The sequence below is a fragment of the Schistocerca americana genome, chromosome 3 (assembly GCF_021461395.2).
Source record: "Schistocerca americana isolate TAMUIC-IGC-003095 chromosome 3, iqSchAmer2.1, whole genome shotgun sequence".
Classification (NCBI taxonomy): Eukaryota; Metazoa; Arthropoda; class Insecta; order Orthoptera; family Acrididae; genus Schistocerca; species Schistocerca americana.
The window spans coordinates 949,190,440-949,215,997 of NC_060121.1; the positions used below are offsets into that span (position 1 = coordinate 949,190,440).

The 25,558-nt window shown below is 40.2% G+C and overlaps 1 protein-coding gene across 1 annotated transcript in view; it reads right to left on the reverse strand.

Moving 5' to 3' along the window:
- The window catches only part of LOC124605560 (tuftelin-interacting protein 11), a 151,549-nt gene that overhangs the window by 120,118 nt on the left and 5,873 nt on the right, over window positions 1–25,558 (reverse strand). The window contains exon 2 of the mRNA XM_047137324.1: window positions 19,541–19,668. Within this exon, the coding sequence (XP_046993280.1) occupies window positions 19,541–19,649 (109 nt within the window). The 5' untranslated portion in view covers window positions 19,650–19,668. The remainder of the gene's footprint in view (window positions 1–19,540; window positions 19,669–25,558) is intronic.

Here is a 25,558-nt window from a genome sequence, read left to right on the forward strand (position 1 = left end):
TTTTTTTCCTAAAATAAAATAATCAATCACAATCCCCAAGCAGATCCTTTTTATGTCTTTTCACTGTCTCAAAAAAATTCCAAACTTTGCCTATTTTTTGCGCATTTGAATGAGAACCTAGTCCCAAGTAAAGTTATTTCTTTTGTGAAACATGGCTGGCCGGACAAACCTTTGAGCCTTGCTTCCGATTCTTTGAGAAATTGTTTTGCGTTACAAAATCATCTTTCTGTTTGGGACGGAGTGCTGCTGTTAGCTACAGAGGGCACTGCTCTCTGCGTTGTAGTCTCATCTGCCCCTCAGTGTGAGGTTATGCGTTTATTACATGTGGACCACTGGGGTGCGTCATGTACAAAAGTGTCAGCTCTCGATTTTTGGCCAGGTGCTGATGGAGAAATAGCCCAAGTTGTTGCAGCCTGCTCACAGTGTGCCACCTCTCAGGCAGCTCTCCATGCTTCTTCAGCACTGTGGCTGGATCCACAGCATCCTTGCGAACAAATTCATGTAAATTTTGCAGGACCTTTTCTGAATTTCTGCTGGCTCATTGTAATTTATGGTTCTAAGTTTCCGTTTCGGGTGCGCTGCCTGTCCACTTCTGTGACGGCAACAATTTATGCTTTGTCAAAAATTTTAGCAATGGAAGGTCTTCGTATGCTTTAGTTACCAACAATGGGCCCCCGTTCATATCTCAAGAATTAGAAGATAACTGTAAAAAAAAAGTGTGTTGTTCACCATGTCACGGCTACCCCTTTTCACCCTCAATTGAATGGGGAAGCAGAAAAACTAGTGCACACATTTAATACTCAGATGAAAAAATATGTTTTAGATGTGTCACCGGAAGTAGCTCTTGACTGGCTCCTCAGCTCGTATAAGTTCATCACTATTGGCAGTAAGAGTTTGGCAAACTTGTGGCACAGTCGTCAGCCCCCAATTCTGCTGCATCTGCCTCAGTCAATGCCAGGCCATCCACCGGCACCGCCACCCTTTGAGCTCACAGGTTTGGCCGTCAGCTGAAAAGGGTGTCGGTGTTAATCAAGAGCACCTGTGGCCGACGACTCTTGCTTCATTCACATGGATAAGGGGAGGATGTCACAACGCACTGACCAGCTTTCACTTCGCAGGGCGGCTGCGCACCGAGTGTACCTCTGCTGTCCCCAGAATCCTCCAACTGTGTCACCGCCACTTACGTTGTGGCTGGTTCCGTCGTCATTCCTAACATTTTCATAAGTTTCTTCTGTGCTGTGGATGCCCCCTTCAGCTGTCAGCGGACCCTGGGTGACCCTGGCTCCTGCACTGTTGCAGCCAACACCTCTGCTGCTGCTGCTGCTGCTGCTGCTCCTGTTGCCTCCACTGCAGTTGGTGCCACCTGCTCCGCCACCTTTGCCACAACCTCCTTCCCTGGGGTTGGACTCAGATGAGGAAATGAATGCTGCACAAGCTTTGCGTGTCATACTGTATGGCCTCTCACAGGGGAGTGGGGCACCGCACCTTCCCCACTCGCACCACTTCCGACCCTAAGCACCAATGGCAACTCGTTACATGACCCAACAACCTATGTCGACTACAGAAGAAATGGACATGAGCACAGTGCTCAATTCTTCGCAAAGGAAAAGGAGTGCTACAACTACCAATTTTGTGTGCGCACCACTTCATAGTTCGCGTGTAAAGTTTTGCTTGATTTGGCCACTAGAGGCCACCTGGCCTGCTAATATGACAGCAGTTGTGCGCGCAGCCTGCCTGTTGTGACCCGTTACAACTGACGATTATATGGGCCACAGCATAAGGCTCTGCTGGCTACTTATGAATTGCTAACTTTGCTGTGCCTTGTCTTCCATGTGTGTGTACTGTTCAAGCAATAAATTACAGTGTTCTAGGGTTAGAACTTTAATAATCAGACTTGCGTGCAGAGGTTAAATGCAGGATAACAGTATTTTTATATTTTACATCATTTTGTACCTAAAATATAAGATACATACATAATATTACATCATACCTTCAGAGTCACTATTTGTTATATTGTCACATTTTTCTTTTGATGCAGGACACGAGACAGCTGCTGAGAAAAATGGTACTTCTGCAGCAGGTGACAACAATGTCTGCAATCAAGGTGAAACAGAGAGCAGACAAGTCGCAACATTCTGGGAAGTGGCAGAGAAGTATTAGGCAATGGCAGTGGAACTGAGGGAAGAGTATACTACAAGGAAGGGCATAAGAGTTCTAGTTCTAAGACTTCCTGCAAACACCCCTGCTACAAAATGCAACGCCATGAACAACTTGAAGAAGATACAGAAAACATATTTCATTCCTCCTGGAAACTTAGTGACTATAGCTAGCACAATATGTATCTTCAGAGGCTTTTTGAGCCATGTCCGATTATGAGGTCTTGGAAAAGAGGTGGTTCCAGATATCCTAAAAGTGTTAGTTTCAAATATTTCTTGGGACTGAATAAGATATGTAAGGGTGCATCAGAAATATTTTCTGAATACCTTTCAAATTAGTGGGAAAACGCTATAACATTACGCATACATAGGCAAGCGATTTGGCTGCCTGAAAGTGATATGAGGAAGGTGAAATTGTTGTATGGGAGAACACTAGAGGGCCCAGAGCTCAGGGTGGGTTGCAGCAGGTCCGGCTAGGTGACCGGTACAGCCAAGGCCAATTACAAAAGTGAGCAGTGTCGCCGTAAATGTGTAAATCCCAGAGCTGAAAATTTTGACAGCTGTTGCTTACATGGTATTTGTGCAGGAGACAATGCTACAAGAAAAGGTGGCGTGTCAGGCAAGGTGAAAGAGAGCTTCTTACAGCTCTTCAAGAACCTATAATAATTAACAGCTAAGTATTAAAGCATGTCTGAATACATCTGCAATCTAAAATAAAATGAGGTGCATCCAGTGACACAATAATATTTCACTACCTTGAAAACCACAGAAGTTAATATTTCATAGTGAATAAAAATTTTCACAATGAACCTCTGAATTAATAACTTTTAAACACTTCATGTGATTTCAACATACAGTATTTCGGATGATAGCATTGCCCTATAGCTGACATCTCTGAAAGCTAAGTATTGTGTTTATCTTGTTTCTTGATTTACTATGTTTTTAAAAACTTTTCATAATGCAAATGTTTGTCAGAACATTGTCTCCTCCATAACTACAGAGCAAATGAATACATCATGAATATCACACATTTTGTCATACTTGCATATTTACTTAATGAACAGTTTACTATTTTGCCAGTAACTTCATTTAAATATTAATTACAACTGACAATACAAAAGCACAGTAATTTAAGAAGTGGTCAGTTACGTGTATTAGCTGACACCTCCTTTGTAAAAGAGTGCCAAAAGGTGCTTCTGACAAGCAGGTCTAAATTACTGTTTAAACAATGTTTAGTGATAATCTGTTGTTATTTATTGTGAGCACACTTTTGCAGAATACTGGCTTATTTATTATTGGACAAACATTTATTTATATTTATTGTGAATGGTCTGAATGTGAACAAATATTTATAAGACCTCTTTATTTAAATATTGTTGTAATGCAATAGGTTCATCTGGTAAGTGGTCAAGTTGAGTCAAATGATGTCTGTAGAACATAACGACACTGTATTTTTGGTGGGGATGGCCTTCAGCCAATGGAAAAGCAGACAACAGCAGAACACTATGGGAGTCAAGAGGAGACTAGAGCTTTCTAAGTGAAGAGCTCAAGGGAGCAGTTCTGGGCACTTTTAAATGAATTCTGGAGGGAAACTGACCTGTAGGTGGTAATGAGTAGTATTTGATCATGGAGGTATCTGATACTGGGTGCTGAATGGCCACTACTATACTTAAACTTCTGAAGGACTTTATATTTTGAGAGGCGTGATGTGCTCGAGAGTGGGACTCTCAAATTTTTCCACTTGTATCATGGAACTGAGGATAGACAAAGTACAAGTTAATATTCCTTGTATAACATGTGATAATTTTTATATCATCAAGTTGAACTCTTTAAGTGTTTTGAGTGGGTGAATGTTAAATGTATTGTGATTGCGAACTGGATGTAGTTTTCGCGTATCTTTGATTACTATTTAGTCTGGGGATTTTGCCACCATTCTCGTAATGCTCTTAATATGACTTTACTGCATTTGATAACAGTATTTTCTGTCTATATTTCAAATAAATATCCTAGGACCACTTTCTGTATATTTGAGATGTCCTTTCTTGAATAAAAATCATTCAAATTAATTCTCTGTCCCCCTCCCTCCCCCATGGACAATGGGCCTTGCTGTTGATGGGGTGGCTTGCGTGCCTCAGCGTTACAGATAGCCACACCGAAGGTACAACCACAACAGAAGGTTATATGTTGAGAAGCCAGACAAACGTGGTTACCAAAGAGAGGCAGCAGCATTTTCAGTAGTTGCAAGGCCAACAATCTGGATGATTGACTGTTCTGGCCTTGTAGCATCAACCAAAATGGCCTTATTGTGCTGGTACAGCATAGTAAATGCATTATCATAGCCAAGATAGACACAAAGCCCACACCCACCACAACAGGACAAGTTTACTTACCAACTAGCTGCACAGATGATGAAGAGACTGAGGAAATTTATGATGAGACAAAAGAAATTATTCAGATAGTTGTAGGAGATGAAAATTTAATTGTGACTGGGGACTGGAATTTGTTATTAGGAAAAGGAAGAGAAGGAAAAACAGTAGGTGAATATGGACTGGGGGAAAGGAGTGAAAGAAGAAGCTGCCTGGTAGAGTATAATTTAATCATCGCTAACACTTATTTTAAGGAACATTAAAGAGGGTTGTATTCGTGGAAGAGACCTGGTAACACCAGAAGGTTTCAAGGAACCAGATTTTAAATTGTAAGACATTCACAGGGGAATGCGGACTATGACCACAATTAATTGGTTGTGAACTGTGGATTAAAGCTGAAAAAATTGGGAAAAGGTAGGTACTAATAGGAGTGGGACCTGGATAAGTTGAAAGAATGTTGTCAAGAGCTTCAGAGGGAGCACCAGGCAACAGATGTTTGGAAAGGAATACAGTAAAAGATGAATGGGTAGCTTGAGATGACAAGGGAGATGTACCTGAAAGCATTATAGAAAGGGAAGTGGATGCAGATGAAGATGAGGTGGGAATATGATACTGTGAGAAAAATTTAACAAAGCCCTGAAAGACCTAAGTTGAAACAGGGCCTTGGGAGTAGACGATATTCCGTCAGAACTACTGATAACCTTGGAAGAGCCGTCCATGACAAAACTCTTCCATCTGGTGTGCAGGATGTATGAGACAGGTGAAATACCCTCCGAGAATAATGTAATAATTCTAATTTCAAAGAAAACAGTTGCTTCACAGGTGTGAAAATCACCAAATATCAGTTTATAAATCTCCTGGTTGTAAAACACTAACACAAATTCTTTACAGAAGAATGGAAAAACTAGTAGAAAAGCAGACCTCGGGGAAGATCAGTTTGGATTCCCGAGAAATGTAGAATGGGAAGCAATACTGACCTCATGACTTATCTAACTGAAGATAGGTTAAGGAAAGGCAAACCTAAATTTATAGCACTTATAGATATTGAAAAGCTGTTTATAACTTATAGAGAAACCATACGGAATTTATAAGAGTTGAGGGGCATGAAAGCATTACAGTGGTTGAAATGGGGGTGAGACTTTGTAGCCTATCCCCAATGTTACTCAAAATTTATATTGAACAAGCAGTAAAGGAAAACAAAGAAAAAGTTGGAGTAGGAATTCAAGTTAAGGAAGAAGAAATAAAAATGTTGAGGTTTGCAAATGACATAAATCTGTCTGACAGAGCAAAGGACCTGGAAGAGCAGTTGAACAGAATGGTCAGTGTCTTTAAAGAAGCATATAAGATGAACATCAACAAAAGCAAAACAAAGATAATGGAATGTAGTCGGACTGAATCAGGTGATGCTAAGGGAATGAAATTAAGAAACAAGACACTTCAAGTAGTAGATAAGTTTTGCTATTTGGGTAGCAAAATAACTGATGATGGCCAGAGTAGAGAGGATACAAAATGTAGACTGGCAATAACAAGAAAAGAGAAGAAGAGAAAGATGTTAACATAAGGTATTTGTCTGGAGTGGAGCCGTGTATGGAAGTGAAACATGGATGATAAACAGTTTAGACAAGAAGAGAATAGAAGCTTTTGAAATGTGGTGCTGTGGAAGAATGTTGAAGGTTAGATGGGTTGATCACATAACTAACGATGCAGTACTGAATAGAATTGAGGTGACAAGAGATTTGTGGCACAACTTGATCAAAATACGGGATCAGTTGATAGGACACATTCTGAAACCTTAATGGGTCACCAATTTAGTAGATGAGGGAACTGTGAGGGATGAAAACCATAAAGGGAGACCAAGAGATGAATACAGTAAACAGATTCAGAAAGCTGTAGGTTGCAGTAGTTATTTGGAGATGAAGAGGCTTGCACAGGATAGAGTAGCATGGAGAGCTGTTATCAAACCAGTCTTCGGACTGAAGACCATACGCGGGGCATAAAAGCAGACGTGTGACTCGACCCTATGACTACATCGAGCTATTCTTTGCAAACAGAGCCGTGCATAGCCCAAGTACCTAAAGTAGCCACAGTAAACACACAACTGGTTGCTGTTTAAAAGAGCAACTGCAGTAGTAATAACCATTAGGTACTGTCGCAAGGCAATATAAAAGCATAAATGAAAATGAATTTTTTGGTGTATTGGATGTCCAGTTTAGGAAGTGAGCACCAAATAAAATTGAAGACACTAAAATATTGAACATATAGCATCTTTCCAGATCCATTATATTCAAGGGAAGAATCCGGAAAGGAAATATCTCCACCAGGATTTAACGATGCGAAAAAATGTACGAGTTGTATGTAAAACACTGTGAAGACTAACATGAAATCGCACTGAAAAATAAAAGCTATAGATAGGAAGGGGATTTCAAGAGCTACTTCATGATTAGTGCATCCTCTTAAAGCACATACCTCGACACACAGTAAAATAACCTTATATTCAGATTCTTGTACCACATTGTAGCAACCATAAAATGTCATTGTCTCTCATGAACTTATGTCACGATTCGAGTATGATCACAAATTCTTGGTATCTGGGCATTCCTACTTACTTAGTGATAGTGATTTTGGTTTGCAGAAATAGCCAGTAAGAAAATTTCATATATTTACACTCCAAATGACTGGAGGGACATCATTAGATAAGCAAAGCAAAGAAAGCATCAACCAAATTTGAGGTAAGTGAAATTAAATTCTAAGACCCCATATTCACCAGAAATTCAGAGTTTCAGTAACAAACAGGAAAATAATGATGGTTATGACATCAACTGGCCGACAGAAATGGTTATATTATGAAACAGAATCTTCTTTTACTGTGATGTTTACGCAGACTCTGAAACCTGATGTGTAATACAGGGTGTATACGTGGACAAGGAAAAAAATTTCCCGTATTTCCTGGTTAAAAATACACTTTCTCCCAGGTGAAAACATACTTTTACCCTATTAACTGACAGTATATTTTCTCTTGGAACTCTATAAGTCCTTTGAATGATTATGGTTTTATACACGGGAGTAGAATTTCCCGGCACTTTATAAAACTAAACACAGGGAAAAAAAGCGTTTTGGAAGGATCTTTGATGTGCAGCAACATATACGCTGCATATTTTCGTATTACGATAGTATAAATTCGAATTCCACCAAACACCGCATGTTACTTTCCGAAGCACTGAAATCAAGATTGCGATGCGCTTTTGTAAGCCAGTCATAGCTCATGTCACGTGATCTCACCAGCCGATGACAGCGGGTATTCAGAGCTTAGGACACGTGATGTAGTCAGCCAACAGCAACATCACTGTTAATTAGTGCGAAGACACAAACAGAAAAAGTTAATGGTTTAAATCAACCCAGATAACCCTGACGTCCTTCTGGAAGGACGACATAACTCACTGTTGAAATTATTTATTTTTGCGAATAACGCATTGTTGCATTGGACTGTGACGCATTGTTATATGAAGTAGGCAGTCAATTGCGCGCTGCGACAGTCAGTTTGACGATGTCGTTTATAGTGAGTGAGAAATTGTGTCTTGAAAATAGGGCCGATTTTGCCATGGACGAACTGACCGACCTTGTCATCGATGGGTGTGTATATTTTCTTTCATATTGCGTCAATAATTCTGAAACTTGTCATATAATATATTAAAGAATTATTTATGGGCTCATATTACGATTGAAAGTTTTTGTCAGTTGTAATTCAATAATGTTTTCAACCATCCTTCCAGAAGGAAGTCAGGGTAATATGTTGTCATTTTGTACTCACAGAAAACGATGTACTCTTATGGAACTTTTGGACATGTTAGAATCAAAAGATGAGGAAATACCTAATACTGGTGTGAATGTTAACATTACACCCTCCTCTAAATTCAACTGATGATGTAACAGATGAAGATTCGGGTGCTGAAGAAAATCCAAGTGTAGATAAATTACCAGTAAGTCAGCTCAATGCTGCTGCGCTACATGACCTACAAGAGAGGGGCGTGGAAGCAACAGGAACAATAAGAGGAAACAGAGTTAAAAATTGTACTCTATCATTTGTAGATAAAATGATAAAAGAAAATAGAGAATCATATGAAATTTGTTCTGACTCAGCATCCGGGATTTCCATTGTACGTTGGAATGACAACAATGTTGTTACTGTAGCCACCAATTTTGACAGAGTGCAAACACTACGCTTTGTAGCAAGATTTTCCAGGGAGCAAAAGAAAAGGATTAGCGTGCTTCAACCCAACTTGGGAGGCATAGATCGAACTGACCAAAATGAATCCCTATATAGATGCTCTATAAGAGGGAAAAAGTGGTATTTCCCAATCACTGCACATTTTATAGACATTGCAGAGCAAAATGCCTGGGATCTTTACAAGCACAACGAATAACCCATAGATCATCTGACATTTCCTCATCAAATTGTCACTGCAATTCTTGAAAGTAACAAAAGAGTCACTACCAGCAGAGGATGTCCTAGAAAGAGGGCGAAACTCGATTCTAGATTTGATGGAAGAGAACATTATGTTGCTGAATTACCAACAGACGAGATAACAAAACAGAAGAAGCAGCTGAAATGTCGAAGTTGCCACAAAAAAACTACTACTATGTGTATAAAATGTGACGAACCACTTCATGTTTGTTGCTTTTTGTCTTATCATACTAGTGCATAAAATATGTGTATAGGTTATTTTCTTTGTTTTTTGTATTTATTAGCTGTTTTAGCCCATAATTCAAATTTATTTATGTTTATTTGAAAGTATAAAAACCAAAACAAGTTAATTGTGCAATGTCATATACTTTAAAAACACATTCCCTTATATTGTCCTGACGTCCTTCTGGAAGGACGCCCATTTTTGGAAATACTAAATAAAAATAAATACTCAAAATTGTTTTCACTTTCTTCCTTACAACCTTGTGAATGAATGTAGATAAGATATAAATCAATTTTTGAAAAACAAATAATTCAGGACTAAATGGGTTAATATACATGGTGTTGCTAGACGAAACGCAGAGCTTTCACATATAGTATTGGTCTGTAAGATTAATACGCTGCAAGAGAAGCTAAGCTTTCACATACAATGTTGGTCTTTTATGCGCGTATTACAATTTAAGATATATCACACAAATGAGATCGTAAAATTTTTAATAACGACTTAATTGTCTGATGATCTGGGCTCAAAATTCATCTAAATGGCTCGTCATCAGAGTTGATTTTTAAATGAGAGTCAAACGCTCTGTGATTTAATAAATTCATCGTACATTATCACACGTAGCTCCGTTGTAACTGCCAGAATGGTACCTTGATGGTAACGCTTTTCAAACCACCATTCGGAATATTTTCCCGTGACCTGTTAGAAATAGGGTCGTTTCCGCAGTTACCAGAGAGCGCCAGATGACAGGCGTCACCGCGCTTGTGCAGCTACGATGTCACAGGGTGCCCGTATGTTCGTACATGCAAAGCATTAAAAGAGTGTACATTATGTCATAGAAGAAACAAGACATCACAGGATACTCCAAGAGCATCGGAATTTCGAGACCCATACTAAAATGTCCACATTTAAAGTGCACATTTGTATGTCCATATTCCCAGTTAAGTAGGCCACGACCTGACATTACGCTTTTCAATGTAGTTTTCGGGATGTAAATTTTCTTGGAGTACCAGTACTGTGTTATCTCATGTTTGGTACTTTATTATGGCATTATGTCATATGTGCTAGAAGTTGAAAACGTGCACTTGAAATGCACCGAACAGTGTGTGGAATTAAAAAGAAAATTTCTTTAGCAAACCGACAAAAATAACTTCATTGTTCTGCAAGGCAATTAATGCTTGACTGTCAGAAAGGTGGAAGGAAATCAGAAATCTGTTTTGTTTTCATTTGACGTGAGAGCAGTAAACGAAAAAAGCAAAATCACTAAATGTAAACACGGGTCACGTGGAGACTACCCCACTGTAACTCAGACTGCTCTGCGCATCAGCCCAGGATCTACAATATTTCCGAACCGGTGCGATATCCAGCCACTCCCTTGAGTGTTTGAGATAGGACGTCAAAAGTTTTTAAAAAATCGAATTTTCAAAAATATGTGCATTTTGTAGCGCACATCTTTCTGAAGAGTCTGCTGCATAAAACGTGTGTTCGAGGAAATGTAAGACATGTTATTTGGTCGTAAATGTGCCAAAGGGCAGTGCCTCGCCTCCTCACACAGCATTCTTCTGTCGTACGTCAGTGTGCTTCGCTCTGTGGAATTGTATATTTTGTAATGAATGCCATCAAACCATATTCAGGACAGTGGAAATTAAAATGTCCTGCTCCTGCTTACAATTGGTCGGTTTGAAATCTGGTCTCTCTTCAGAAAATTTGCACTCTTCATTCCGTATCAGCTAACAACTTGCTGCCCTGTGTGACATAAAATTAAATATAGGATGCATAAACCCAGTAAAGACATAAGACAAGCAAGACAATACAAACTTCTTCAATCCTTAGCTCCTAGAATTTTTTTCTCTTTAATCTTGCAACAGCTTTACATTGCGTACTTTCCTTTCTGCGAAAGAATCTATTACCTCATCAAAGTTCGTGAAATATCTTGCTACATGAAAAGTCGAAATGTCGTTGTCTAATACTGAAAAAGCTGTTAATGCAAATAGGACCCAAGACTGGTGTGGTTTCCTGATCTGATTACGTCTATTTTGCCACTCTCTGCTAGATAAAACGAAATAAGCCTTTCTAATACTGCAACAATTGTAATACACACCAAATAAACGAGACTGTTTTGGCACAAACGGTCTTTTTTGTAACGACAGAATATAATTCACAAAGTACCAATATCAAATGCCTATCAGGCCTACTACAAGCAAAAAGCCTTACATTAGGAAGTAGTTTCACACTTCATTCATACGCTGCAGTTTCTCAAGTATGAGATCGAAAAGCAGTAGTACGAAATTTTTATACAAACTTGGAATCGTCATATTGTTCCATAATTCATATCATGTCCCCGTTTCTTCTACTTCCTCGTCCTAACAAACTGTCTTGTTAGCACTAGTTCTGTAACTGTTACTGCCAATGTCAAAGCTTATTCGCAGGTTAACTCCACTAATTCTGCCAGAATCACCGGTTTAGCTATCCCGCGATTATTCTCCAGTAAGGCGTTGCTACATGTTTGTACAACGCGTATTCCGAGTTTCTTCCAGAATAGAATTTAAAGCGGCTGCTAGCCGGGGATTGTACAACTGGCCCTTACTAGTATAGCGATCTGCCCAAAAATTTTCTGTCAAACTTTCATTTTCTTGGATACACCGAGAAGGTAATACGTAATCTTTCTTACCTGTTATTCGTTTATTTCCACTCCTGTAGTCTGAATCTATGGATTTAGCTAGTAATTATAACAACGCTCATCATTCGCAAACCCAATCAACCGCACAATCAGACAGCGGTTGCCATTCATCCGTTCGGCCTTACTCTGCTCAGCTTGTATAGCCCCTTTTGTCTGTAGGAAACTTGGTTTCTACATGGGACGAGGATTACCCTGACAGAGACATCATGTACACTATGCACACATTCACAAATCAACTTACAATTGATTCAGAAATTAACTTAGAATGTGTTCAAAAATGTTCAAAAACTGACAGGGATGCGTTTCAAAGTCATATGAATAATCGATAGACTAACGTGCGCTGGATGCTAGTCGCTTTGTGAAACAAGGTTTTTTCCCTCAATAGTATGAATTTGCCCCCCACCCCCCTCCTACAACTGGGCCTGCTGCGCATGCAAGAATCTAGCAGCTTGGGTGCTCCAGTAAAATGTTTCCCGGTAGCATCTAGCTGCTTGCTGCGACTGCTTATTACATAGCCAACAGCCACATTTCTGTAGCCAGAAGCGGGAAAAGGTACTACTCAACTGTGGATGCGCACGATCCCGCTCGTAACTGCTAAAACGAATCTAATGTAAACCGTTATGGCGACAAGTTCATCGGAGGCAATGTGTTGTTACGGAACATTGCATAGTCTTCCTAAAGCCTTTGATACATTTTGCAGTTGGCAGACACTTGTATGAGCACTGTGTTTTGTTGCTGTATATGGCGCATTTCCTTTGCAATTTAAGTTTTATTTTTGTTTTTTCTCTCGTTCATGTTTTACTGTTGCAGTATTATTCTGAAATAGCGGTATACAATAATTTCCTTTGTTAGAGTATCGGTTCTTGCCAGTCAACATTACAAAAATTTAACTGAAAACAAAAACAATGAAAACTTCCCGGAATTCTAAAAAATTCCCGGGTTTTTCCCGGTTTTCTCCCGGATGAAAAAATTCCCGGGTTTTTCCCTGATCTCCCGGGTCGTATACAGCCTGGTAATATGAAGAAGATGACAAGCAAAAAGCCCAATCAATCCATGACATACTTTGGTATAGAGAGGATGCTGTTCAATGTTACCAATCATTGATGAGTAACAAAAGCAAAGAAAGAGTACCTGGAGGATTTATTGCTGTACATCCTGCCTGCACATCACCATTTCTTCAAGAGCCTAGAATGTGACACTGCCACAAGAGAGCCACTTCAGCTTTGCAAGAACAAGTAGACAAATGAAAGTGAGAGTGTGTGTGTGTGTGTGTGTGTGTGTGTGTGTGTGTGTGTGTGTGTGTGTGTGTCTTTTTGGATCTGATGGGTGCCCAACAGTGAGGTGATCAGTGCCCTTACACTTATGAAAACAAACAAATGTGGAGATGAACTAAAAGTGTTGCACACACATGCACTCAAAATGACCACACTGTCACTCTGTATCACATGCACTCTCACATGCACTAAAACCAAACAGGAGGGACGAGAGCTAATCAAGAAATTAAAACAGAGAGGAAAAAAACACAGAAGAAATAAAAGCACTCAGAAAAAACAACGGCGAGCCAGTCACCCTTTCACACATTAAGAACATCTCCCTAAAATCCTTTTAAAGCGTTGGACAGTTCACAAAACTAAAACTCTAACCACATTCGTTTGATCATTACATAAAATAGATGGCAAATCCGCGGCAGTCCGCTGGTCGGCAAATAAAATGCAGTCCAATAAAATGTGGCTCACTGTGATCTACGCAGTGAAAGCAGCACACACTGAAGGGTCCTACGCCGAAGTAAGAATCATGTGTCATAGGGCTGTGTCCTATGCGAAGATGAGTAAGAGGGATCTCGCCCCGGCAATGTGGCTGGAAGGAAGTACTCCACAGCCAAGTTGTGCGCTTGATGACCTGGAGCTTGTTATCAGTTATTGCCAGCCACTCATCTTGACTTTGTACCTCAACAGTGAGGTGATAGCATGCAGGAGGATAGCACACCAAAATACCAGAGGATCACGATACGCCTCCTCAGCTGCTCGATCTGCCCTCCCATTCCCCCTAATTCCAATGTTCCCCGGTTCCCAACAGAAAGATACCTCCTTCCCCAATCGTTGTAGTTGTCAGAGGCCATCCTGGATATTCTGGGTTACTGTACAGGTATCTGCTGGATACAAACGTTGGAGAGAGTACAGGGCACTCAGAGAATTTGAGCAGACGAGAAATCTAACACCGGGAGAACATCTCATCCGCTCTAGTTGTCGCAAAATCGCATATAATTCTGCATCAAAGATAGTAAATTCTGGAGGCAGTCTGACCTTGAGGACACGCTCCGGTTAAACAACAGAGCAACCAAAAGAGATCCCCTGCTTACACCCATCTGCAAAATCAACTACATGGTCGTGATACTCAGATAAAATGTCAGAGAATATTGCATTAAAAACGGAAGCAGGAGTGTTATCTTTCCTGTACCACACCAAATCTGAAATCACTCCGAGTCTCTCCAGTAACACGGGTAGCAGACAGTTAAAAACCTGTATTTGGGTCCGCACTGGCTCCGTAACGAGTGACTCCACCACACGCTGCATGTGGATCTCAAATGTCATCATGGCTTGAGGGCGGTTGGAAAAAATGCATTCCAGCGAGCAACAGTATGGTGTAAGGGTGGAGTTGAAGCTGCGAGGGGCTTACACGCCTGACGCACCATGAGGAGCTGGCGCCAGGTGGTAAGTGGCGATTCCCCCTCCTCAGTACAGGTGGTCCGATAAGCACCTGTGGCCAGCCAAATCCCCTTATGATGGACAACATCAATGGTCCACAAGTAAGAGGGCCTCCCTGACCTATACACCTTGCAACCGTACTTCAGCCGCGAATGCACAAAAGCCCAATAAACTGAAGGAGACATGCCCTGTGCGCTCCCCAAGACCTGTGACTGAGGTACTTGATGAAGTTCAGTGCCTTCAGGGTTCTGGCTGCCAGGTCTATCAGGTGTGGTAAGCACGACAATTGAAAATAAAAAATGAGGCCCAGAAACCACACTGTGTCTCTAAAATGTAGGATGGTGTCCCCCATTTTCAGGGCAGGCAAATTAAAAAGACGACAATGATTAAAATGAACACACACATACTTATCTGTAGAAAACAGGTAACCCATCTTTGGAGCCCACTCCTCTAACCTCCGCACTGTAAGCTGCAAGTGATGGCTCATCATTGCAAAACTGGATGATGATGATGATGATGATGATGATGATGATTGGTTTGTGGGGCATTCAACTGCGCAGTCATCAGCGACCATACAGATTCCCAATCTTTATACAGTCCAATCTGGCCACTTTCACGAATGTGAGGACAACACAAACACCCAGTCCCCAGGCAGAGAAAATCCCCAACCCGGCCGGGAATCGAACCCAGAACCCCGTGATCCAAAGGTAACAATGCGAGCCACTAGACCAAGAGCAACGGACTGCAACACTGGAGGAGGAACAGACAACAGCAAAATAATCTACAAATAAGGAAAACTGTACAGGACTCCTTACCATGGATGTGATACTGTTGATGGCTATGGCAAAGAGAGTAACACTTAAAACACTGCCCTGAGAAACACCATTCTCCTGATCAAATAGATCAGACAGCGTGCCACCAACTTGGACCCTAAAAAACCGTTGAGACAGGAAAGACCTTATGAAGATGGGGATGTGGCCATGAAAGCCCCTGCTACAGTTGTGTGAGAATACAGTGTCTCCAAGTAGTATCATATGCCTTACTTATATCAAAGAATATGCCGATACAGTGATGTTTACGGAGGAAAGCCTGCTAAATAGCCGCCTCTTGGGGGATCAGATTGTCAATGGTGGACCGAAATCTTCGGAATCCACACTGAGAGCAGCTAAGGAGTTGCCTGGTCTCTAACAACCAGGCCAGACAATGGTCAACCATTCGCGGTCTTTCCTACACAGGTCATTAAGGCGATACTCTGATAACTACTGGGACATGTGCAGTCCTTTCCTGGTCTGAGGAGAGGGTTCAGAATTGCCTCCCCCCACATGTTGTTGAAGTTGTCTGTTTGCCATATCAGATTAAAACATTTGAGGAGTATTTCCTTTGATGCTGCTGGCAAATGTCGAAGCATGCTGTACCGGATTTGGTCATGACCGGGTGCGGTGTCACGGATCTCAATCAGTGCCGATTCGAGCTCCCACATGGCGAAAGGGGAGATGTAGACCTCAGAACTGTTAGACCTGAAGGCCAACTTTTCCCTCTCTATTGGTGCATGATAGCGATGAAATGTCGGATCCTGGCTTGCATGGGCTTTAGTCTGTGCAAAATGTTCAACCAGCGTCTGAGCAATGTCTCTAGGTGTTGTTTGGAGGCACCCTGTTTCAGCACTGCTGCTATCGGTATACAGCTGTGTTTACTGGAAATCCTTCAGACGGCTTCCCATACTTCTATAGAAGAAGTGGAACAATTAATGGAGTCCAAGTACACTTGCCATGACCTTTTCTTACTCTCCCTCACAACTCGAAAGGTCCTAAGGTTGTCTGCTGTCGGTTGGCATTTAAAATGTCGAAGAGCCGTACGCCTTTCTGGATTGTGGAATAGAACTCATATGTCCACCAATGTGCTGGTCACTTCCTAAGATGACCTGAGGACTGTGGGATGGAGAGGTCAGTGAAATGATGGAACACTCTTGTGATGTGGTCGACCCATCCTTGGATGCTGTTGCACTGTTTGAAAACAGCCAGAATGAAGTCTGACGGCACTTGGGACAGCTTTTGACCCGAACATCATGAGCCTTTCCCTGCACTCTGTCCCTACGAGGATGCAGGGGAAAGGGGCATTGAGAGACACTCTGGATGCTTGCTGCGGAATTGCTGTTTGTCTTTTCTGGTGCAACTGCCTGGATTGCTTTGTCCTTATTCTTTTTCCCTTGACATGTACATATGCAAGTACAGGTGCTTGTTGTGGATACACTTTTATCTACTGTATCTTGCGTTCTTCAGCAAAAACAGGACAGTCTTGGCTCTAGACTGGGTGGTTACCAGAGCAGTTGATGGAGATCACCGGAGATGGGCATTCAGTGCCAGCATCACGAACGGCTTTTCCGCAGTTCCTGCAGATCGCTTCACCTCCACAACTGATCGTTGTATTGCCAAAACGCTGACATTTATAGCACCGCAGAGGATTTGGAATGTAAAGCCGAACATTAACCCAGCTATAAGTTGTTCAGGCAGTCTCAAAGAATTGAATGTGACAATGAAAGTGGCAGTCTTTTCAGTTGCTTCATTATTCCTGCACGTTCATTGCTACACATTGACTATTCCCTGGGATGCCCATTCTTGCTTCACTTCTGCTACATCCATATCCATAAAATCTTGGCATGTGACAACGGCCTTACTGGAGTTGAGTGAGGTGTGCATCTCAACAATGATATCATAGTCACCCAGTTTCTGTGATTTCTTAAGGTGGTCTACCTGCTTTGACCTGTTAATTTCAGCCAACAATGAGCCATTGCTCAATCATATTACACATTTTAATGTTCCAGCAAGGCCTTTCAAAACCCTTATGGATATAAAAAGGGGACAATTTTTCAAATGTCCCCTCCTTCCTCTTTATCACCAGGAGCACATTGTTATTCGTAACTCCATGGGCCCTGTTACTGCAGTCCAAAGTATTCTTATTATCAGGAGGACTAACCTTTCATTCTTTTGGATGAATGGGTATGAATACTCGCAGGCAGTACACCCTTCCCCCTGGGAGAAGGAGATGATGATTTCAAGGGTTCCTTCTCAGTCCCACGAGCAACTAGGGAAATAAGGGTCCACTCAGACAGAGCCCTGCCTGCCTGAGTAAGCCTTATACAACTAAGCTGCGGTAGGTTCCCCAGAGGTTACCCGCTAATGACTGTTCCACCTCAATTGCCATGCATCCCATCAGTGCGCAGCACACCTAGAGACTGAGGTTCTTTTTTTTTTTTTTTTTTTTAATAGATGTTTATCCCATCCTCGCAATCTGGGTGGTCAAGCTAATATCCCCGTTTCCTGAGACACACAACATTCCACCGCCACGCCGCATGGTGGTCACTGAAGCATGCCCAGAGCTTACGGTGACGGGATTGGTGGTGCTTACCAGTTCCCAGCTCAGGAACCATGGGGTCACCAAGCCCGTACCCTACAAATCAATGCTGAGTCCCTGAGGGCAAGTAGACAAAAGTCATTACAGTTTTCTTTGAATCTGAATAACATAACTTCTTATTTGGAAATATTTCATACAAGCAGACACATGGAACATTTTCTTCTTTGTTTCCTAAATAAAAACTAAAGATCAGAATACACAGGTAGATGTAAATACAATACATTCAGTCCACAAAAGAATAAAGTCCATAATTTTATTTTCTTATTCAAGGTAGTATGTAATAACATTTAAAGATAATATATGAAAATATAATATATGAAAATTCACTATACAAAATATATTCTATCATTTGAACATTTTAAAATGGTGTAAACTTTTTCCTGTAACTAATTATTCAGCAAAAACTTTGTCTACTTTCCTAAAAACTTTTTTATTGTGACTTGATTTCCGTTTGCTCAGAATGCCTCATATATGACAAGTAGCATGGGAAGTTGTAAGTGTAAGATATCAGTAATGGGAGAAAAAGTTAATATTATGATGACCACAATCACAGTACAGAAAAATGCCTCTTGTTGAAGGCACTCTTGGTAACAATGCTTAAAATAATATACAGTGCTTCTTTTAGTCCAGGTTAAACATGTTGTCGTTGTTGTGGTCTTCAGTCCTGAGACTGGTTTGATGCAGCTCTCCATGCTACTCTATCCTGTCCAAGCTTCTTCATCTCCCAGTACCTACTGCAGCCTACATCCTTCTGAATCTGCTTAGTGTATTCATCTCTTGGTCTCCCTCTACGATTTTTACCCTCCACGCTGCCCTCCATTACTAAATTGGTGATCCCTTGATGCCTCAGAACGTGTCCTACCAACCGATCCCTTCTTCTAGTCAAGTTGTGCCATAGAACAATGTAACTTAAAAAGACAAAAATGATATGTTCTAAACATATGACAATAAAAATATTTACTTATTTATTAGTACAAATACAACTGCAAATATAAAATTGGAAGCAAATAAGAAACTTCTAAATGTACCAAGTCTGGCAATTTTGTTATGTTACTTCTCTCATATTTTCCACATTCAGTTACTCCAATATTAAAGTCATTTACATGGATGCACACGTACAAAGCAAAAGTACGGGGCAGCTGAGGGTGGAAATCTTGGATCACCCCACAAGGCATGTTCAAATTGCACATATAGTCTATTATTGCAAATGAATGTAAAATAATTAATTTTATTCATACCTCGGCAACTGTCCCATAATAATGAAGTGTATACTTTGTTATAGTGGGTGAAGTTTTAGAAGCCATACACAATGAAATAAAGTAGTGATATACAAAGATTAGTGTTATTTTATAGTGATCCCGGTGCTCATGAAGGAATTGGCAGTACACTTTTTTCAGGTACCATCATGGCATGTTTAAGATTCAGATCATGCATTTATGAAATTGGCATACAGCTGTTGGTTCATGACACCCGTTTCCTTGATATAGTTTAGTATCATGTTCATAGGAAAGTTATTACTCTTATGCCATGAGCTACTTACCATATATCTGCTGATGCTTTGTTAGCCTCCTGGTAGGTCTATTAATATTGAACTCATGCTCCAAGTCATAATCAGTTATCTCAAATTTCTCTACCTCATCGTCTGACATTGTTTGTAATAACCCACAGCTGCAATTAAACAGAATAACAATAAAAAAATCACAAGCTATAAATAAGTACATGAAACATACTTCACAGTTGCGAATGCGGACACCTATCAGCTGCATAAGGTAATGACAACAATGAAAATTTGTGCCAGATGATGATTCAAATCCAGATTTCCTGCTTTACATGAACAGTCACCTTAACCGCTTTGACTATCCTTGCACAACACTCACGGACAGACCCAAACTTCCATATGCCATTGTTCCTGCATCACAACCAGTACTCGTCCATGCATTATGTAATTCCCGTACTGCGGATAACATTTTAATTGCAGGTCGCTGCCTGGTATTGGCAGATAAATACAACACTGCAGTGCTTGTGCTGTTAACAACAGTGCAATGTTCCTTCGGACAGACTTTGCATAATTTGACTTAACAACGTAGGCTCTGCTTTATCATACCTATAAATAAGAGCCTCAAAATCAAATACACATTGACTAACAAATTCCTTCCATATCATAATGATAGAATTATTGGCAGAAGTACACAAAGTTATGCAATCAACAGAAGCAAAGTTATGAATTTTTCATATTCATGAAATAAACAAAGGTAAATGAAGTACATGGTTTAACTTCGTGATTTCAAAGAAACAATCCCAGCATTCATTAAGAGATTTTACGGAAATCATCAAAACATTCCAAATCTGGGTGGCATCTGTTGGCTTCAGCAATTCACAATCAAGCTGACATTTTTCAAGCTAACACACATCGTGCTACACTACGCGTAAGTCTGTCACCATTATCTTCATTGCAAAAAATAATATAAAAGTAAGGGAACCCTTATATAAGCTTTCAGCACACAGTGATACAAAAATGTGTCATACTGACCCGCTGCACCAGTTCACAGATTTTCCTCAAAAGGACCTCCCACTGCCTCCAATCTAGACTCATCAAAGTTCATACCACCTGGACTAATACAAAAGTTTAGTCTTTCCTGTCTCTAGTGAAAAAAAAAACTTGCTCTTCATGCCTCTGCCAACAGTTCTACCAATAATGACAACATATTAATTCTATGCAAAAATAGTGTCTATCAAATAATGCAAGCCATCAGTGTATTCCCTGAAGTTTCACGACATATTTTACATAATTGGTGTTTGTGATGTTTTTATTTGTATGTCATTCATGTTCTTTACAGCATGTCATTTAGTTACTAGGGGGGCAGTGACACAGATTGTGTTTCACAAAAGACGTACAGAGAGGAGGAGGAAGTGGGAGGTGACAGGGACAGGAGAGAGAGGGAGATATTTTGTGATCTGGTGAACCCAACAAATGTGAACTGATTTGTTTTTCTTTTTTTAACACATGGTGTATTATGTAAAAACCAAATAGTCCATGATCACAAGTACTTCTACTTGCGATCATACATTGTTTCCACAAGGCTAATCTGGGAAGTATGGTTACGAGATTTTTTTGAAATAGAAAAAATGAATTTATTTTAGTAAAATTTACATGCATTGTAGTATAAGTCTTGAATTGTTTTTCCACATAATCATCATTTACCTCAATACATTTTGTCATCCATGGGATGAGTTTTATGATTCCTGTGTCATAGACATCTCCCGCAGCCTTTTTCAGCCAGTTCTTCACATAGATTTTCATCTCGTCACTGCCAGAAAAGTATTTTCATGAAGATGTTCCTTCTATTTAGTGAACAGGTGATGAACAGGTGATAGACACTAGGTGCAAGATTGGGGTTGTGAGAGGGATGGCTTAAAACATCCTAACCAAAAGAAGTCTACAACTCCTGTGTTACATGAGTGGTGTGCGGAACCGCGTTGTCATGAAGGAGACAGACTCCCATTGTCAGCATACCACATAGTTTGTTTTGTATAGCTCTGCGAAGTATCTTCATGGTCTCACAATATCTTGCAGCATTTACCGTTTCACCTCTTTCCAAAAAAATCAAAGATCGCAACCTCTTTTCTGTTCCAAAATACTGGCACCATGATATTCCGAGAAAAGCCTCGCGTTCAGTCTCAAAACAGTCAAGAAATCCAGCACTAGCACTGATTCTGTTCATTTTGTGTACTTTGGTAAGCATCTTGAGCACCCATCATGCACACAACTTCTGATAATTTAGTTGATTAGTTACAATTTCATGAACAATAGTTCGTGAAATGCTTGGACAAACTGCAAGCAGGTTGTCAATTGTTGAATGGCGATCATCAGAGAGAAAATGTTCAAGTTTCTTCACCACATGATCAGTCACAACAGATGACGTTCCACTTCTGCTTTCATCGTGAACTTCAGTCCTTTCAGAATTGAAATTCTGTACCCATTTTGTCACATACATCCTCTCCATAAACTGAAACAATTTTATGATGAATCGCAGCAACGTTCATGCCCTTAGCATTTAGGTAGCAAGTTACAGTGTGCATTTCACACTTGGCAGGAGCCAGAATGAGAACGCTCATTTCTAACAGTCACCAAACACTAACCAACAAGCTACTGATCGTTGGGAATGCTCTTTCCTTCCACTGGATTCCCACTACACAGCAGTGGCACCAACTTCCCCCACAGACATTCCAGGCTAAGGCTACATGCCTTGCAACCGTTATTTCCGGATAACCCTTATGCACCTATATACACCATCTGCCAACCAGTGCTTGGCAGTAGGCACCTTGTATCACTACCAGTCATTTCTTTTTTCCTTCACAAAACAGAATGAGGGAAGAACTATTGTCTATATACCTACATACGAGCCCTAATTTGACTTAAATTCTTGGTCTTTCTGCAAAATATGCGTTAGAAGCAGCAGAACTGTTCTGCTGCCAACTTCAATGCCTGTTGTCTAAATTTTCTCAATAATGTTCCACAAAAAGAACATTTTCTTCCCTCCAGGGACTCCCATTTAAGTTCACAATGCGTGTCCATAATACTTGTGTGCTGATCGAACCTACAAGCAGCCCACCTCTATATTTTTTGATGTCTTTCTTTAATCCAACCTGCTCAGGATCCCGGACACTCAAGCAGTACTCAAGATGTGGTCACATTAGTGTTCTATATGCTCTTGCCTTTACAGATTAACCACTTTTTCCTAAAATCTAAAACTCTTTCTATAAATTGAAGTTGACTATTAGGCTTCCCTATCATCGTCCTTACTTGCACATTCCATTTCATATTGCTTTCCAATGTCACACAAAGATATTTAATCAACATGACTATGCCAAACAGGACACTACTACCGCTGTAGTCAAATGCTACACAATTGTTTTTCATACTCATTTGCATTAACTTACATTTTTTCTACATTTAGAGCAAGCTGCCATTCACCACACCAATTACATATTTTATCTAAGTCAGCTTGTCTCCTCATACAGCCAGTGAATGATGATACCACAGAGTCATCAGCAAACAGCCGCAGGCTGCTGGTCACTCTGTCTATCCGATCAATTACGTATACATAGAATAAACGCAGTCCATCACTCTTCCATGAGGCATTTCTAACGATACTCTTTCTCTGATGAATACTCACCATCAAGGACAATGTAGTGGGCTCTACTACTTAAGAAGTCTTCAAACTACTCACGTACCTGGGAACCTATTCCTTAAGCTTGTACCTTTGCTAACAGTTTGCTGAGGGGCATCACATCAGGTGCTTTCTGGAAATCTAGGAATATGGAATCTGCTTGCTGCCTTCATCCGCGATTTGCAGGATATCGCCACAGAAAGAAAAAACTAAATTAAGATTCCATATAGATCTGATGAATTATTTGTTTTCACCTCTTTCAGTTGCTTCTTGACACCTGGAACGCCTACCCCTACGCCCTCCATACAGGAGTCTGTGTGACGGTCAAAGAATGGTATGCTTGTACGACTCTCCTGTGTGAATTATTTCTTAAAAGCATAATTTAAATCTTCGGCTTTCCTTTTGCTGTCTTTGTTGCCACCCCAAACCAATCAATGAACGACTGGATAAAAGCTTTCAGTCAACTTAGTGATTTTACGCGGGACTAGAATCTCCTTGGGTTCTTGGCAAGATCTTTCACTAAAGCATAACAGTTGTTGGCATAACAGTTGTTGTATGCACTGCACATCAATCTTTTTACAGACATGCTAATTTCCACTAACTTGAGCCTGTTACCATTTGTGCAATTTTTTTTAACCAAGATTGGAACAGTCTCTGTTTCCTCAGCATTTTCTGAATTGTATTATTAAACCACAGAGGGGGGGGGACCTTTTCTGTCGTTAATTCATTTAAACTCAGCACATACTTCTCCTGAGCGTATTTACAATCCATTTAAAATTTGCCCATAATCTCTCTTTGTTCATTACACTGAGCCTAAAAGATGTCAACTCATTATCTAAGTGGGATGGTATGAACTGCATATCTGCTCTTTCTAGCATAAACGGTCTCCTAGCATTCTTGATAGATTTATTAACTTTAGTAATCATTGTCACTATGATGATATGATCACTAATTCCTATCTCTAAAATGACTCCGTCAATAAAGTCAGGCCTATTTGTAGCTACTAGGTCTAAAATATTTCCACTGCACATGGGCTGCCAAAGTAGCGGCTCAAGACAGTTTTTGGAAAACGTGTTCAAAAGTACTTCAGAAGACTGCCTGTATGTACCACTTCCAACAAATTCATAGATGTACCAGACTACACGCAGTAGGTTAAAGTCGCCACCACCTTGAATAGCATGATGTGGATATTGCTGTGCTACTTCACAGAGGTTTTCTTCGAATGACTGTAGAACTTTACAGCAGAATCAGGTGGCCAGTAAAGATATCCAACAATTAACTTGTGTTCCGAGAGACATGTTACACAGACTCATTTTTGACCTTGATAGATACAATATTCTTATTGACTGCAATGAATATTCCCCCTTTGGCATCTAATCTCTTGTTCTGATATAGAATCCATGCCTCGCTAAATAGACGTATTGTTAAACTGTGGATCACTACTATCTTAAAGTGACTATGCCACCTCTCACCACACTGCATATTAGTTACAATTACATCCCTGGCAAAAACCTCTATATTTAAACTATTATCTGCTGTTTTCATGTTACTAACAAGAACATCCATATCTAAAAATCACTACTCCGTGGAGATATGTTAGTTTGTCATTTATTGCTTTGTAAACATTTTTGGGTGCTTAGTGGTATCACTGATTTGTCATTTCTTGAGTTTTGTATTTCCACGATGTCACTGGTGTCACTCTGTTTACTAATCTCCAAAAAATTAATGTCTTCTTCAACTTTTCTGACTACCAATGACAAATGAAACACAAAGACACTTTCTAGGTTCTCTGAGGAAAATAACTTCTGTGAATGTAATGGAGGAAGAATTTTTTAATTTCCACAGTATTTGGGAAAAAAAATTAAAAATAAATAAAAAAGCCTGCTGAAGTAGTAAAGTCAAGGTCAATACCATTTTGCAGTTTCAGCAACATTTTACTGCATCTTTTGCATAATATTTTCTTTATCAATTTGAAAACAAAAGTTGAGGAAAACATTTACATGGCTGCACAATTTATGTATCACTTTAATCGTATAAAACTCGTATCTTTGCGAGCCTGTTGCTACAATTGGAATACACAAATCATGGCCTGCACCTGAATAGGAAGGGGAAGGGCACATTAGCTGAAAATCTTGCAGAAAATGTAAGGGGAGCCACAGGCACACAAGAGAATATTCCTGCGATTACTGGAGTCGGAGGAGCACTTCTTTTTAGGTTAGAGTCGGATAGTATAACGAATCCACAGATAGACCCTTCACTGTATGAGTACAAAATTGAAGAACAATCAATGGAAGCAGTTACTCCATAAACTATTAGGAGTAAGTATTTGGAGAAAAATGCCTGGGAGAATGTGTATGGAGCACTTTGAAGTGAAACAACAATATTAA